Source organism: Drosophila erecta, unplaced genomic scaffold (genome assembly GCF_003286155.1).
Source record: "Drosophila erecta strain 14021-0224.00,06,07 unplaced genomic scaffold, DereRS2 tig00000152-arrow-arrow-pilon, whole genome shotgun sequence".
NCBI classification, from domain to species: domain Eukaryota; kingdom Metazoa; phylum Arthropoda; class Insecta; order Diptera; family Drosophilidae; genus Drosophila; species Drosophila erecta.
Window position 1 is genome coordinate 1,663,099 of NW_020825211.1, and position 17,034 is coordinate 1,680,132.

The 17,034-nt window shown below is 41.5% G+C and overlaps 1 protein-coding gene across 1 annotated transcript; it reads left to right on the forward strand.

Annotated features, from left to right (window-relative positions):
- LOC6551455 lies at positions 1-16,968 on the forward strand. Its single transcript, XM_015155391.2, is given in 4 exon segments — positions 1-94; positions 2,084-2,726; positions 13,139-13,324; positions 16,075-16,968. Coding segments are annotated over 3 exon segments (1,467 nt in total). The 5' UTR covers positions 1-94; positions 2,084-2,116; the 3' UTR covers positions 16,746-16,968.
- Positions 16,969-17,034: the final 66 nt, after the last annotated feature.

Consider the following 17,034-nt stretch of genomic DNA (forward strand, 5'->3'; position numbering starts at 1 on the left):
CGCGTTACAAAGGCAGGCGGACCGCCGACGCGAGTGTGCTGAGCGGCAGGACATAGCGGCTGAAAAGGACGAGCGCTCAAAAGGACGAAACGACGTAAAGTGTTGATTGCGTTGCCAATTTTGCATTCACTTCCGACCACGGACGCCGCGATCCTGTTCAATTTTCTTTTGTTTTTGGTTCTTTTTTTGCCTTTTTTTTGTGTGTGTGTGTGTGGTGTGGCATCCTTGTTTTGGCAGACTTACACAGAAATACAAAAGTGATAAAGTGCGCTACACTGAGTGGAACCAGCGCACCAGCCTCAGTGGAACTCAAGCCGGAGTCGCCGGAAAACCCATACATCCAATACCAATACCAATACCATCCCTACCATGTCCGCACAATTCATTTCGCGCGTCCATAGTTTTTCCTGCCGTCCGTGGTGGGAACACTGTTCAAAAAGTTTGGCCCCTTATGTGCTCGCACAAGTGTTTAACGGAATTCCTCATAAAGGCCAAGTGCGATAATCGAGCAATTGCGATCTGTATTCTGTGTTTTAGTAAAGTATTTATAGAAGACTGTAGAATATGCAGATATCTCAATTCGATTTCAGTTCTCCGTTGAATATTGAACAATTTTATTGTAATAGTGATAACAATTAGATGATAATAGTCTATAGAAGAGCCTCGCACGCGTCATTTTAGTTACAAACAGCAGCTAAACAGGTGATATCTGGATTTTAAATTGGAAATTGAAAAATTGCCACTGTGTTGATTTCTAATCACCGGACAACATTAGAGGCGAACTGTATTTTCCTGCGAGTATCCAAATTGTTTTCTCTGCAGAGCGAATCGTGCTTGGCCATTTAATTGTGGTCTCTGGTGACCAGCGGGGATTCGGAATGGGATGCGGCATGGGGCAGGGGGCATTGTGGAGGTAGAATGGTGCTTTCTTCGATTCAATTCGATTTGTCGTAATGAAGCTAGTCCACGGAGTCCCATGCAATAGTTAACATATTTTTATTGCCTGTTGTCGCCAAAGTGTCCCCCATCCGGATACGCCGGATCCGCCAGATCCGCCTCCGTTTGCCCATCCCCAAGCAGTCATCCATGCCGATGCCCATGCCCATGCCCATGCCCATGTCCGTGCCCATGCCCCCACCACCATCTATGTACGTACATATAACCATCTATATCACAGCTCCCTCGGCAGTTTCGGTTTCAAGTGCCATTGGAGCTGAAGCTCCTCCGGATTGCTCACTTGATGGGTTGGCCGATTCAATGTTTGCGCTTTTGCGTGGCCAACAAGTGCGGATGGGTGTGGGTAGTGGGTATTGGTATTGGGATTGAGAGTGAAGGGGAGGTCAAGAGCTGGTCATTTGGGAACCGGGTTTAGGGTTCTTTCGAGTGGTTACCACATCCCCCAAAGTTGCTTACATCATTTCGGGGGAGCCTTTAAAAGTCATGTTCACCAACACGGTGCTGCTGAACAAATCCCGAGTAATCAACGATGTCAGGGGAACTTCGTAAATATGTATGAGTTTTAATGTAAATCTTTGCATTTCTCAATCGGAGTTACTCAGGCATTTGATGAGCAGCTGAGAACTTAGGAAAACTCTTCAAGCTATCGTCTTCTTGGCCAAAGTGTTGCAAATATTAACGCAATAAATGTTGCAATTGTCATGCTGAATACACATTTTTAGCTAAAATGTGTATATACCCCTGGGATTATTCTGCATTCTGTAGTTAAAAATGTGTGTATGCCCTTGGGATTATTCTGTAATTCGAGTCCGCCCGTTAAATCAAGCAGTAAAATTAAATTTGTGTATGAATTACAGGCCTTATGCGGTTTATTTCTGTACTTTAGGGTTAGTCCCTTGGAAAATCTCTGTGGGCAGAGCACTTAGACCCTTCACGGGGGGTGACTCCCGATCGCAATCAATCGTGGTTGGTCAAACTTTCGCCAACCGAAACTTTTGCTCCTGCCCACTTTTGCCCACCCATCACACACACTGAGTTTAGCCAAGTGATTCATTAATGCAATTAGAAAAGTCCGGAATCCGTCGCTGAGTGGACAAACATTTAGCAACACTTCTCTTGCATGCAGCCAGGATTTGCGGAGCGAGTGCGAGACCACCTAATGCTAATTGAAATTTACGATTATGCTGCGAAAGTATTAAACAATATGACCGCCAGAGGAGCAAGGAATACAGTGGGAAAAGCAGCCGAGAGCCATAAGAAGGAATCAACAGGGAAGTTGGGCAGCCTGCTTGGACGCACACTGGCCAAAGTGGCCAAGGTGGTACGCACCAATCCCGCCCAGCACGTGACCAATCTGCCCGTTTCCGCCCTCCTGCTCCAGGCCCTCGACGTGGCGGACGTGGCCCGCGGCCAGGGAATCGATCTGCCCATCACCACCACCAGCAGCACCACCAGCAGCACCACCATCCCCGCCAGCAGCAGCAGCAGTGGCCCAACGGATGTGCTCAGCGGTCCGCCGGCAGCGTTCTCATTTCCCGCCAACGCCACTGGAGCAGCGGGAAGTGCGGGGTATGCGGATGCATACCTGCCCACGGCCAATCTTAGCGGTTTCATCGAATCCTCAACCACGGCGGCGATGAGCACACTGCCCATTCCGCTGCCAATCCCCACCAGCACCATGGCCACGCTCCAGGCCCAAACGGTGGCCACCTTCATCGCCGCCACCGGCAGCAAGAATCGCCCAACGACCATCGTTGTCTACCCAACGGGTGAGTCCTTAATTTAATCTCAATCTTAGAAAACATGCCACCTATTTGCAGTGAAAAATACTTCTTTTTGTTGTCGAAATTGTATAGGGAATTTGGTTTTTTATGTTTTTATCACCCAACAGGTGAGTTCATAAATTATGCAAAGAATTTTCATCAAGGGTCGGTAGTTAGGAACAGAAAAAAAACTTTTGTTGTGGGTAGATTTATCATACACCTCGAATACTGAGCGCACATATATTTTAATTACCAAAAGCAAATTACCAAAAAGTTGTAAAAAAAAAGAAAATATTACTTACGGCAACTTTGGCCATAAATAATAAAAGTAATTTGCGCAATTCACGACTTTTCTTAAATTTTACATCACCTTTAATGCCGATTTTGTGTTTCGCAGTGAGTTGAGCGTTTTATTGTCGAGCAACATGCACTTAAGGATGTAATTACTGTGCATTTGCCATGCATTTCATGAATTTTTGAGCAACTGAAATCAAAATAGCTGCCTCCTAAGACGCAACTGGCGAATTAAATTTGCATGGGCATGCTGAATCCTTGGGTTCAGCTTAAAGTGCTCAAAATTCAATTATTGAATCGGGTGGCGCGGTTTTATGAAGCGCTTTTAATCATGCTGGCCCGCTCTGCACAAATTAATAACCATCATTAAGATTATTGATTACTTTTTCAACATACTGCCTGTATGGACTGCCTCTGCAGGTTCTTGCTCTTCGGCTGCCACGTCGTTTTTAATCAAAAGTAGAGCCCGAGTGGGATTTGTCACCGTTTTGGGGCAACAATCAATTAGCATCGCGTCGCAAATGAAAGGACTCCTCGCACTGCCTTAAGTTAATTAGGAACATTTGCCGGATAAGGACTCGTGCTCCACTCTAGTAATCAAATCAAGCCAGTGCAGTCAGTCACCCATCGGGGTCGCGTGCCAGTCCTGGATCCATATCCACCAGTCCCGTCCTCATCCTCATCCTCATCCTTGCCTCCATCCGCATCCCAATTAGTCGCCCCGTTTGCCGGCGTTAATTTGCATGAGCTGACAACCGAGTCCTCATTATCCGCATTGACTCCGATTTCTTCTCCGGCTGGCGCGTCAACTTATATATTTTTTATAGTTTCTCGGTGGCTCGGCCAACTCTGCTTGGCTTTCAAACTGGCGCAGGCCAATACCAAAAGTTGGCCCCAAGTGTTTAAGTATGGACTAGGCTCCATTTCCATTCCCATTCCCATTTCCCCTGCCCCATTCAGCAATTAGACAAGTCTAAGTCGCAGTAATTGCAAAGAGTCGCACTCGAATTTAGCTGTTGATTGTGTCAGGCAAGTGTCGCCATCAGTTGAGTGGGTGGAAAAACAAAAAAAAAGTTGGGAAAACTGGGTGGAAAATTGCTGGGCTTCTCCAGCTGGCGCCAATGTCGCAGCGCCTCGAGCCACTCACAAATTAGAGTCCTAAAGGCTGCACGGAAAACAAATAACCGAGGGTTGTACGGAAAACACGAGGATTTTAAAATCACTGCCAGAGGTGTCTAAAAGTATGCAATAAAACGAGTGCATAGCGGATCCCAGGCATTTCCTTCAATTCGTTTATTCATCCAGTGTTGGCTTAGAAATCTCGAAGGATTTTCCGCTTGAATACATGGGAAAAGCTTTAAAGCATGGCTATATGTATACTGTCATTTATCCAAATTGCAGGAGTTTTCCAAAAGCATATTGGCTCTTTAAAATTAGCACTTTTAACTGAACGGAAATATAATTTGGATCTAATTAGAGGTAATGCCAAGTAAGCCCAAGTGGAGGCATTGCCAAACTTTACTCTACATTGCAGAAAATTGATTTAATTTTTTGTTGTGTGACGTAGGCTGGCGTCTTTATTAAGCGAGCGGCTCCTTCGTCACACTTCCAAGGCTTCTGTGCCGTCGAAACTTGTCGACAACATTGTCGACTTTCCTGCTCGCCCTATCGGACCCCAAAAAACCAGAGAACAACAAAAAAGGCCCAGACTTCAGCTCATCCCGCCCGTAGGCCCATCAGCATTCACATTTCCCCAATCCCCACTACAATCAGCGCACATCTCGGGCCATATCGACGATACGGGGCGTAGGGGGGCGCATACGTCCATGTCAGCGCCCTCCATGGCCTGTGGGCGTGGCGCCCGAGTTGCCGCCACCTTGTCAGTTCGACACCAAATACAACTTTTCGTCCATGCTGACAGCAATGGAATAAAAAAAAAAAAATAAAAAAAATTCGAAAAAAAAGAAAACAAAAAGTATCGCAGATGGAGAAAAAAAAAAGAAAAAAAAACTTGCCCATTACAATTTCCCCGACAACAACGAAGAAAAAGTGCGTAAACTCATCCGATAAAATGATATAACAGGAATGTGATGTCCTTCAGCTCCATTGATAAGTTAACAATGCATTCTACTTAGCGAAACACTCGAATGCCTGTTCGCTTTTTTCGACGGGGAGTTCTCGTTTTTCAGGAAGAGAAACTGACGGGGAAACTGGGGGAGGTTCTTTTCGCGAACAATACTTAAATATTCGATTTTTTCCCCCTTTTTAAACGTGCCACTGGTACAAGCACAATTTAATAGTCAGTGCCCGCTTGGCGAATTTAAACGAACGAAAAAGGCGTAATTTAATAAATTCCATACATATATATTGCGTTTAAAGTGTAGTAACGAACCACACCATAACAATTTCTTGTTTCCTGATGGAAAACAAATCCCTTTTGGTAATTTAATCATGCTAATGTTGTCAACAGCTTTCGACTGTTTGAAGCTGAGATGTTCGTTTTGGTCAAACCGAATGGGTTGTGTTGTGTGTAGAGAAAGCCTTCCGTAAAACCGCATTTTATTGGTTACCACGAATGCCCTGGCTTTTGGCCAGCATCCTGTCAACAAGAGGGCACCACCACTGACTTTGATTTGGGCGGGAATTTGGCCCCGATTTGCCGAGCTGTAGCTTCGTATCAAAGTGAAACTTTGGGGCTCTATTAAATGCAAACTATTCTCCGCAAATGCCTTGCGGACTTCAAAGTTGGCCCCCACATCCACCCACATCAACCCACATCTCCCCCGTTTCTCTCTTTCCCTTTCCCATTTTGCCCGTCTTGAGTTGAACCGCAATCAAGCTCGAGTTGACTTTGATGGGAATATATTCGAATTGGAGAAATCACTTTACGCTACTATATGGGTGTATGTGTACCCAGCATATCTGTCTGTGCGTCATGTCCATACACTCACAAAAAAAGCATATACTCGTACAGCGGACACCCGGTATTTTCAAAGGCTTTTTTATCATCATTTGGCCCAAAATGGTCGCAAAGCTGCATGGGTTGCTGTTTTGAACAACTAATTACCAAATCTAACCACCCCTGTCACTTTTTGAACGATTTAGAAAAATTAATTTTTGTGAAAATTTTCGCATTTTTTGTAAGGGGTAACATCATCAAAATTTGTAAAAAATGGCAAAAAAATACAATTTCAACTTTTGAATGCAGTTTGATTGGAAATTTAATTACGAGATCAACGAGGTATGATATTCCATTATTGGACAATTATTTCTAAAGTTGTGGACAATAAACTGATTATTTTATGACCGAAATGCGAAAAAACGGATTTTGGCAAAAATTGAAATATTTTAAATGGGCATTTTAGTCATATCTTGGCCAAAAATGATCATAAAGATGAAAGAAAACCTGTTTTGAGTAGCTTATTACCAAATCTAACCACCCCTATCACTTTTTGAACGATTTAGAAAAATTTATTTTTTGGCAAATTTTCGCATTTTTTGTAAGGGGTAACATCATCAAAATTTGCAAAAAATGGCAAAAAAATAATATTACAACTTTTGAATGCAGTTTGATTAGAAATTTAATTACGAGCTCAACGAGGTATGATATCCCAATATTGGACAATTATTTTAAAAGTTGTGGTAAAAAAACTGATTATTTTATGACCGAAATTAGAAAAAACGGATTTTGGCAAAAATTGAAATATTTTAAATGGGCATTTTAGTCATATCTTGGCCAAAAATGATCATAAAGATGAAAGAAAACTGTTTTGAGTAGCTTATTACCAAATCTAACCACTCCTATCACTTTTTGAACGATTTAGAAAAATTAATTTTTTGGCAAATTTTCGCATTTTTTGTAAGGGGTAACATCATCAAAATTTGCAAAAAATGGCAAAAAAATACAATTTCAACTTTTGAATGTAGTTTAATTGGAAATTTAATTACGAGCTCAACGAGGTATGATATTCCATTATTGGACAATTATTTTTAAAGTTGTGGCCAAAAAACTGAATATTTTATGACCGAAATTCGAAAAAACCGGATTTTGGCAAAAATTGAAATATTTTAAATGGGCATTTTAGTCATATCTTGGCCAAAAATGATCATAAAGATGAAAGAAAACTGTTTTGAGTAGCTTATTACCAAATCTAACCACTCCTATCACTTTTTGAACGATTTAGAAAAATTAATTTTTTGGCAAATTTTCGCATTTTTTGTAAGGGGTAACATCATCAAAATTTGCAAAAAATGGCAAAAAAATACAATTTCAACTTTTGAATGTAGTTTAATTGGAAATTTAATTACGAGCTCAACGAGGTATGATATTCCATTATTGGACAATTATTTTTAAAGTTGTGGCCAAAAAACTGAATATTTTATGACCGAAATTCGAAAAACCGGATTTTGGCAAAAATTGAAATATTTTAAATGGGCATTTTAGTCATATCTTGGCCAAAAATGATCATAAAGATGAAAGAAAACCTGTTTTGAGTAGCTTATTACCAAATCTAACCACTCCTATCACTTTTTAAACGATTTAGAAAAATTAATTTTTTGGCAAATTTTCGCATTTTTTGTAAGGGGTAACATCATCAAAATTTGCAAAAAATGGCAAAAAAATACAATTTCAACTTTTGAATGCAGTTTGATTGGAAATTTAATTACGAGCTCAACGAGGTATGATATTCCATTATTGGACAATTATTTTTAAAGTTGTGGCCAAAAAACTGAATATTTTATGACCGAAATTCGAAAAACCGGATTTTGGCCAAAATTGAAATATTTTAAATGGGCATTTTAGTCATATCTTGGCCAAAAATGATCATAAAGATGAAAGAAAACCTGTTTTGAGTAGCTTATTACCAAATCTAACCACCCCTATCACTTTTTGAACGATTTAGAAAAATTAATTTTTTGGCAAATTTTCGCATTTTTTGTAAGGGGTAACATCATCAAAATTTGCAAAAAATGGCAAAAAAATACAATTTCAACTTTTGAATGTAGTTTAATTGGAAATTTAATTACGAGCTCAACGAGGTATGATATTCCATTATTGGACAATTATTTTTAAAGTTGTGGCCAAAAAACTGAATATTTTATGACCGAAATTCGAAAAACCGGATTTTGGCAAAAATTGAAATATTTTAAATGGGCATTTTAGTCATATCTTGGCCAAAAATGATCATAAAGATGAAAGAAAACTGTTTTGAGTAGCTTATTACCAAATCTAACCACTCCTATCACTTTTTGAACGATTTAGAAAAATTAATTTTTTGGCAAATTTTCGCATTTTTTGTAAGGGGTAACATCATCAAAATTTGCAAAAAATGGCAAAAAAATACAATTTCAACTTTTGAATGTAGTTTAATTGGAAATTTAATTACGAGCTCAACGAGGTATGATATTCCATTATTGGACAATTATTTTTAAAGTTGTGGCCAAAAAACTGAATATTTTATGACCGAAATTCGAAAAACCGGATTTTGGCAAAAATTGAAATATTTTAAATGGGCATTTTAGTCATATCTTGGCCAAAAATGATCATAAAGATGAAAGAAAACCTGTTTTGAGTAGCTTATTACCAAATCTAACCACTCCTATCACTTTTTAAACGATTTAGAAAAATTAATTTTTTGGCAAATTTTCGCATTTTTTGTAAGGGGTAACATCATCAAAATTTGCAAAAAATGGCAAAAAAATACAATTTCAACTTTTGAATGCAGTTTGATTGGAAATTTAATTACGAGCTCAACGAGGTATGATATTCCATTATTGGACAATTATTTTTAAAGTTGTGGCCAAAAAACTGAATATTTTATGACCGAAATTCGAAAAAACCGGATTTTGGCCAAAATTGAAATATTTTAAATGGGCATTTTAGTCATATCTTGGCCAAAAATGATCATAAAGATGAAAGAAAACCTGTTTTGAGTAGCTTATTACCAAATCTAACCACCCCTATCACTTTTTGAACGATTTAGAAAAATTAATTTTTTGGCAAATTTTCGCATTTTTTGTAAGGGGTAACATCATCAAAATTTGCAAAAAATGGCAAAAAAATACAATTTCAACTTTTGAATGCAGTTTGATTGGAAATTTAATTACGAGCTCAACGAGGTATGATATTCCATTATTGGACAATTATTTTTAAAGTTGTGGCCAAAAAACTGATTATTTTATGACCGAAATTCGAAAAACCGGATTTTGGCAAAAATTGAAATATTTTAAATGGGCATTTTAGTCATATCTTGGCCAAAAATGATCATAAAGATGAAAGAAAACCTGTTTTGAGTAGCTTATTACCAAATCTAACCACCCCTATCACTTTTTGAACGATTTAGAAAAATTAATTTTTTGGCAAATTTTCGCATTTTTTGTAAGGGGTAACATCATCAAAATTTGCAAAAAATGGCAAAAAAATACAATTTCAACTTTTGAATGCAGTTTGATTGGAAATTTAATTACGAGCTCAACGAGGTATGATATTCCATTATTGGACAATTATTTTTAAAGTTGTGGCCAAAAAACTGATTATTTTATGACCGAAATTCGAAAAAACCGGATTTTGGCAAAAATTGAAATATTTTAAATGGGCATTTTAGTCATATCTTGGCCAAAAATGATCATAAAGATGAAAGAAAACCTGTTTTGAGTAGCTTATTACCAAATCTAACCACCCCTATCACTTTTTGAACGATTTAGAAAAATTAATTTTTTGGCAAATTTTCGCATTTTTTGTAAGGGGTAACATCATCAAAATTTGCAAAAAATGGCAAAAAAATACAATTTCAACTTTTGAATGCAGTTTGATTGGAAATTTAATTACGAGCTCAACGAGGTATGATATTCCATTATTGGACAATTATTTTTAAAGTTGTGGCCAAAAAACTGATTATTTTATGACCGAAATTCGAAAAACCGGATTTTGGCAAAAATTGAAATATTTTAAATGGGCATTTTAGTCATATCTTGGCCAAAAATGATCATAAAGATGAAAGAAAACCTGTTTTGAGTAGCTTATTACCAAATCTAACCACCCCTATCACTTTTTGACCGATTTTGGGAAATTCATTTTTCGGTCAATTTTCGCCTTTTTTGTAAGGGGTAACATCATCAAAATCTGGCAATGGCAAATGGCAAAAAAATACAATTCCAACTTTTGAACGCAGTTTGATTTGAAATTTTATTGCGAGTTCAACGAGGTATGGCATTCCATATTTGGACTATTATTTCCATGGTGATGGCAAAATAACCTATTATTTTTGAATACAAATTCAGAAGAAGGAACGTTATTTTTTTTTGGGTGTACTGTGTATCCCGCGCACATTCACATTCGATGGGCTTTGTTTATGCTGGCGATGCTGCCTTTGTGGCGCATTCCTATTCCATCGCCGACGTCAAATATGCAAACATTTAATTTCGATTCAAAGGACGCGTCTGTCTGAGTGGGGCAGAGGCATTATTTTTATTGTAGGAGTATTTATTGAATATTTCTGGCATCAAACGACGTCTGATGACTCGGCTTGAATGGCGGGTTGTGCTCCAACTGCTGTTGGTGCTGCTGCTGTTCGCCGTCCGCGGATACAGGACTCCGTCTTGGGGGTAAACTACAGTGAGCCAAGAGTGGGTTCGCAGGACGAAGGACTCCCTCTCCGCGCCATCAATTTGTGTAAATTTGAACTGTCACTTTGAAGGCGTTAATTGGATTCAGTGGCGCAGGCAGCCGCGAGCTGTGGGGTCTCGAGTCCTCCAGCCGAGTCCTGCGCCGCAAGGAGCTGCTGATGGACAAAGTCGAGTAAATCCAGCTGAGGCGCTGATAAGGCCGGAGCAAACATTTTGTGTTGGCGCTCCTGATCGAACGCGAACTTAATCGAATAATGTCAGGCCAACATCAAGTGCTCCATTTAACCCGGGTGCGGGGTTATCCAAGCTCTAATGCAGCTCTGCCCTGCGTCGATAAAGTTGGGAATAAAGTGACACTCAAGCGGTCTTTGGGGTGATAAATAAACACTAAACGTATTCTATTTTGTTTTGAGTGCAGCAAGCTGTGTGGGCTTTTAAGATAATCATATAATTTCGCATATTATTTTGAAAATGTTTGAAAATGCTAAACGTAAGCTGCAGTCCAAATGAAATTGTTTTTCTTGCACTTGAGCGTAATTAATGCAGCAAATATCCTGCTTTATTAATATTAGCATCCATTTACATAGTTTCAAAACTTTGTTCATTTAAATAATCTGTACTAAAAACCTTTTCCAAAACTTTGCAGGGCATTCAGCTTTTCGTTTTCTCTTTCCAATTTGTTGCCTTTATGCTACTTTTTTGACAAACAAAATTTGGGCCATGGCTTTGTGACTTAGATTAGAGCATCCTTTGGCAAGGACGAATGGTGGCGGTGGGTGGTGCTGGTGCTGGCTGCTCGGCGGTGGGTGGTGGGTGGTGTGTGGCGGAAGGTGGTTGGCTGTGACGTATGAGTGGCTTGAGTGGGCCTGGCAAATGAGGTTGCCGGGTCAGGGGATTGGATTCGCTACTGCTGCTGGTGGGATAAGTTCACCAGGTGGATCAGCAGGGCTGTAAGTCCTGGCGGGATTTAAGTATGCCCAGCGAAACAAGGAAATTATCCTTGGGAAGCAGAGGCTTAAGCCTGTTTAACCTCGTGCTCAGAGCTCTTAAAGGATTCCCTCAAACTGGAGTATATATTTATTTACCTGAACCGTAAACACATTTTCAGTTCGACATTTGCGGTTTCAATCGCTCGTATGTGTATTTAAATACGTTATTACCGAATTACCCTGTTTTGCTTTGCTAGCAGCAACGGCAGAAGAGAATGAAACTCAGTTTAATATTTTTGTAAGAAGTTTGGAGCGTCATTCCCTAAAGGAAACACACGTGCGCATATCATCTGAAGGGGATTTTGAGTACGAAACATGTTTAAAATGTTACGTTTATGTCTGTGGAACAAATGCTTTTGTTTTTGCTAATTATACCTAATGGAATTAAGAAGGCGAAATGGGGCTAAATGGCGGTGCATGCAGATTTGCCTCGACTTAGTTTATGGCTGAAAGCCGAAATGAAACAGTTAGGCGAATCGTTAACGTAGGAAAATGCAAATGGCTTAAATGGAATGTGCACCCCAAACTCACCCCCTCAAAAATTCGTTCATTCCACGACGCTTTTGCCAACAATTTCCACATTTCCCATCCTGAGTTTGTTCTGATAAATGTTGCCTACTTTTTTGGGGCCATGCAAATGAACCGGAGATGAGATGAGCTCCGGAATTATGAGTTTGCGTTGGCCATAAAACCAGCCATTCCAGCACTTGGTTATTGTGATAAAATAAACATATAAATAAATAATCTTTGCTCTCAGATGATGGCAATGCTGATGGCATTTCTGTGGCTGACCAAACCCACAACCACAACAATTAGGGCCCCCTTGCTTTTGCTTTTGGAGCGTTGACAGCCCCACAAAGTCGGCCGATTAACATTCGTGCATCATTTGGCAGGACCGAATTGTTTTTGCCTTCTCTTTCTTCTCTTTGTGCCTTTTTTTGCTGGCTAAGCTAGGGGGTGGTGTCTACATTGGCTTAATGGGGCCAAAAAAGGTTGGGCAAGGTCACACAGCCAGCAGGAGGCGAAATGTGACTTGGTGGGGTCAAGAATGAGTACGGTTCTGCGATGTTGAGTGCGATTAAGTGGACTCCGAGGAGCAGGAAGTGCCCTCCACTTGCCCTGCCAAGGAAATGTTCAATAAATTTCGGGTCAAAATATTTGCCTAGAGATGGGCAAGGTAAGATAGATGGAGTCAGGTACGCTGCTACACAAACGGATAAATGGAAGCTCGAATGTCAGGGGTCGTGTTCTACGTGGTGACTTACATTTGGATTACAGAAACATAGATACATACATGTGTATACTGAAAAGCAACACGTTTAGACATTAAACTGAACGTGCATTAGTTAAGTTCTCAGCATTAAGTCTATCGCAAGAAGTGTAAACGTATCGCATACTTTCTAAGTGCGCTTCGTCACTACGTGAACTGCCGTTTGCAGTGACGAGAAGTACAAACAAGTAAATGTAAGCAAATCTAATCAACATATTTCTCTTTCGAACCCATTTCAGTTTCACCCGAGTCGATTGTCATCCCGATCGTCTCCTGTATCTTCGGCTTCCCCATCCTGGCGCTCCTGGTGATCTGCTGCCTGCGAAGGAGGGCCAAGTTGGCCCGGGAGAGGGACAGGAGGCGGAACTACGATATGCAGGACCATGCCGTCAGCCTGGTCAGATTTAGTCCAATACATAGGCTTAGTGAGTTTGAATGTCGTAATGTAATGTGTGTACGAAGAACGTTTCTTTTTCTCGTTTTCTTTTTATCTCTGGTTTTGCAGCCACTGGCAGATCGAATGACTTGTCCGTATTTTACGACATCCTGCATCCTGCATCCTGCATCCCGCAACCAGCATCACTGCATCCCAGCATCCCAGCATCCCAGCATCCTGCATCCCTGCATTTCCCACCTGCATCAGTGCAGATACAAAACTCATCTTTGCCCTCACTTTACGAGCACATAGCCCACATTCACATTTAACTGCACCCCTAGCTCTTTTGCCCACTGGTATATACACACTCGACTCGCTTTCACTTCGCCAGTTTTCCTCTTAATCTGTGCCATGTCGTGGCCATTAATACACCTGTCGACCATTGTTGGTGGATCAGCCAGCCTGCATGAATGAAAGAAAGTTGGGAGTCCACAAAAGGATGACAAAACGCCCGACGACGCATCATCAATACCATAATCATTGTTTTTTAAGAGCCCGCATGTCGAAAATGTACCTTTGTACGAGGCACTGAATTGTCATTGTTAGTGGACAGAGCCGAATCCAAGCCAAAATCCCCACAAAATCCGAACAGAGGGGCATTAGCCATCCTGCCAGCAGGCACACTGAGCGAAATCGGTTCACGTTCATTTTAGAACTGTTAAAATCCTAGTATATTCATTGATGCATTATTTCCGCCACTCTATTGAAACTCGCAGGCGAAAACAACCTTCTTGACATACAGATACATATCGATTGCAGATTTTCAGTCATTTCCTATCAATTTAATATTTATGAAATATATATATTCCATTCCGACAATATGCAAGTTCTTATCGAAACGGCAAAAAGATTCAATTTATTCAAATTCTGCTAGGCAGCCGTGTTGCCTCCCAAAAAGCAAGCTACGGAAAACGTGAGTTGAGTGAAAGCAGTACAACTTAACTGGTAGAAAGTAAGACACATGTGTGTGTGTGTGTGAGCTGCTTTGCAAGTGTCGAGCGAAGAGTGAGAGAGCGCACGGAAGCGAGAGCGAAGGAGAGAGAGAGAGTAGCCCGCCTTGCATTTGCATTTGCATAGCATACCTTTGGGCGCTCGCAGTCCTGTTTGCATATCACAAAATCGAATGGGGCGGGAGGGGAGTGGAGCGGGGGAAAGGCTGTGAGGGAGCGGCAGTTGGGCGAAAACACAAACACAAACAGAAAACAGGAAAAACTGTTGAGGGCGGGGGGAGGGGGCTAGTATAGTAGCTTGCCCGCTTATTTCGCAATGCGACACACACAAACGCACACACAGCGCCCCCGGAGTTGCCACGCCCACTAAACAACGCTGTCGCGCAAGGGTTTCAGTGCTTTATGCACGCACGAACACGCAGAAACATTTTTATAACTGTAAATTTCATATTCAGAACGCGGGGCGTCAACTGAATGCGAATCCGCCACTTCAGGTTCCATAGAGCAAAAAAAAAGGAAAATAAAGCACTCTGGCAGAGAAAAAAAATAAACAAACACACACACACAGGCGTAGTCAACCCTTCTCCATGAGAAACTCACGCAGCAAATGCCGTCACATTTTTCTGATACCCTTGATTAAGTGCAGTTTCGCAAGCTCTTTTCTCTCACCGAAATAATCGTGTGGCGCCACAGAAATCAATAGAGGTATTACGTTGCAGGCAACAAATATTTTATAGGTAAATGGTAAAATTAATATCCATTTCAAAATAGGTAGCATTTCACTGTCTATTCAAAAGAATTGTACAACTGTTTACCATTTTCAAGCTAGTTTTCCTCCTCAAAACTCTTAAACCTGCACTGAAAATGGCGGAAAATGGTGAAAATAAATGGAAAATGTGTACCCCATTTTGCGTAGCATTTATTCGCACTGTGCAGCGCCGCAACGATGATGATTAAGGTGGTGTTGACGAGGTCGACACAACCGCAGGACCCCAAAAACGAGGAGCGACAACCGCGAACTACACTGGTTTTTGGCTGTGTCGCTTCTTGGCCCCAAAACAACACACATATTTTGCGCACCCCCCGAAAATGGGACATGCGTTTTTTTGGCACACATTTTCGCAAAACGATTACGCATCACCGCAGCTGCCTTTGTCTGTTTTTTTTTTTTTTTGTGTCCCAACCAATTTCTCCCCTCTTGTTTTCACATAACTTTCTTTGTCGTCTCGTGTTTTTTATGTGCTCCACATGTGCCGGGCTGAAATCAAATTCAGTTAATCATTTAAAAGGATGTTCATACTGCAGCAAGTGAAATTTTCATTGGAAATTACTTTAAAATTTGCTGGTGTTTTTGGCACAACGTTTTAGTACCGAATATGCATGGATACCCAAGTAGTTTTTGCCATTTCCTATATTTTGTTTTCAAGCGCAAAACACACCGTTAGTATTTTCCCTTATTTATACAGCTATGGGGATAAAAAAGCCATTATTTGTTTAAGAAAATGGGAAAATAAGAAGTACTTTCGCTCGTGTGGCCAAGATAACATATATGTATTTTCGAGCTGCGGTGCAAGTAAATCACTTTTCACCCCACGTTTTTCTCATTTTCGGCGCGTGGCACCAGCACATCCGTGACATTTTCAATGTGTCTCCTTCGACATCACTCATATCCTTCACACACACACACACACCCCTTTGCATTATATCCTGCTCGAGGGACCAAAAGCGAAAAAAGACGACTTTGATTAAAGGAAATTCTCTCTTCCCAATGCCCGCCAACCATCCACAGATTACCGATCGTCGCGAGCTATCAGTCTACGTCCTGAACGAAGCCTAAGCCAGGGCTTCACCTCTCTGGAGCTGGACACTGTGCTGGAGGAGCGATGCAGCGACGTGGAGCAAACGCAGACGGAGATGTTCAACGCGGAGTCGCCGATGGACACCACCTCCTACAAGATGTCCATCTCCTCGAGCTAACAGTTAGCCAAGCAGCAGCAACTGGCGCAGGCATCGGCCCAACCGGAGCTCCGAGATGCCCAAATAGAGCGCCAGGAGCCGGTACCGAAGGTTCCGCCGGCCAAGTCCTCATCGCAGCTGGCACCACCGCCACAGCTGCGTAAGACGGCCAGTGTGCGCGATGATCCTGCTGGCTTGGCCAAGCGACGCAGTCGCCTCCAGGAGATCCGGGCTGCCAGCAGCAGTGTGAGTGGAGGTGGCGGCGAGGCAGCTGCCGCCTTCACCAAGCGGGAATCCAAGCGGGATCGCCGCTTGATCGCCACTGGCGCACCAGCAGCAGCTGGAAGTGGTAGCAGCGACAGGGAATCGCAGTCCCCCACCATGCGCAAGTCGCATTCCCTGGACGCCGCCGAGAGCTACTCGTTGGCCAGCATCCAGGCGCCGCTCTGGGTGACCCTCACCAATGCCCGCACCATCGACGAGCTGGCCCAGCAGAAGATGTGAGCTCCAGTGGCATCTGCATCTGCATCTGCATCTGCATCTCTCATCAGAGTCGTTCACTTAGCCAACCTCCGACAGTGTCTACAGCGCCCCGCCCACTTAGAAATCGTGTAAATGTTTAGATGAATTTCGAATTAGTCACATTAGCGACTCAAACGAGCTACTTGCATCAATAACTAAAGCTAAACCAGTTTAATGACGTTAAAGACCAAACAGAAATAGTAAAACGAAGCTAAAATTAAAATGTAAAAATTTAAATTCACTTAACGAACAAGTCTTTTATCTATGATAT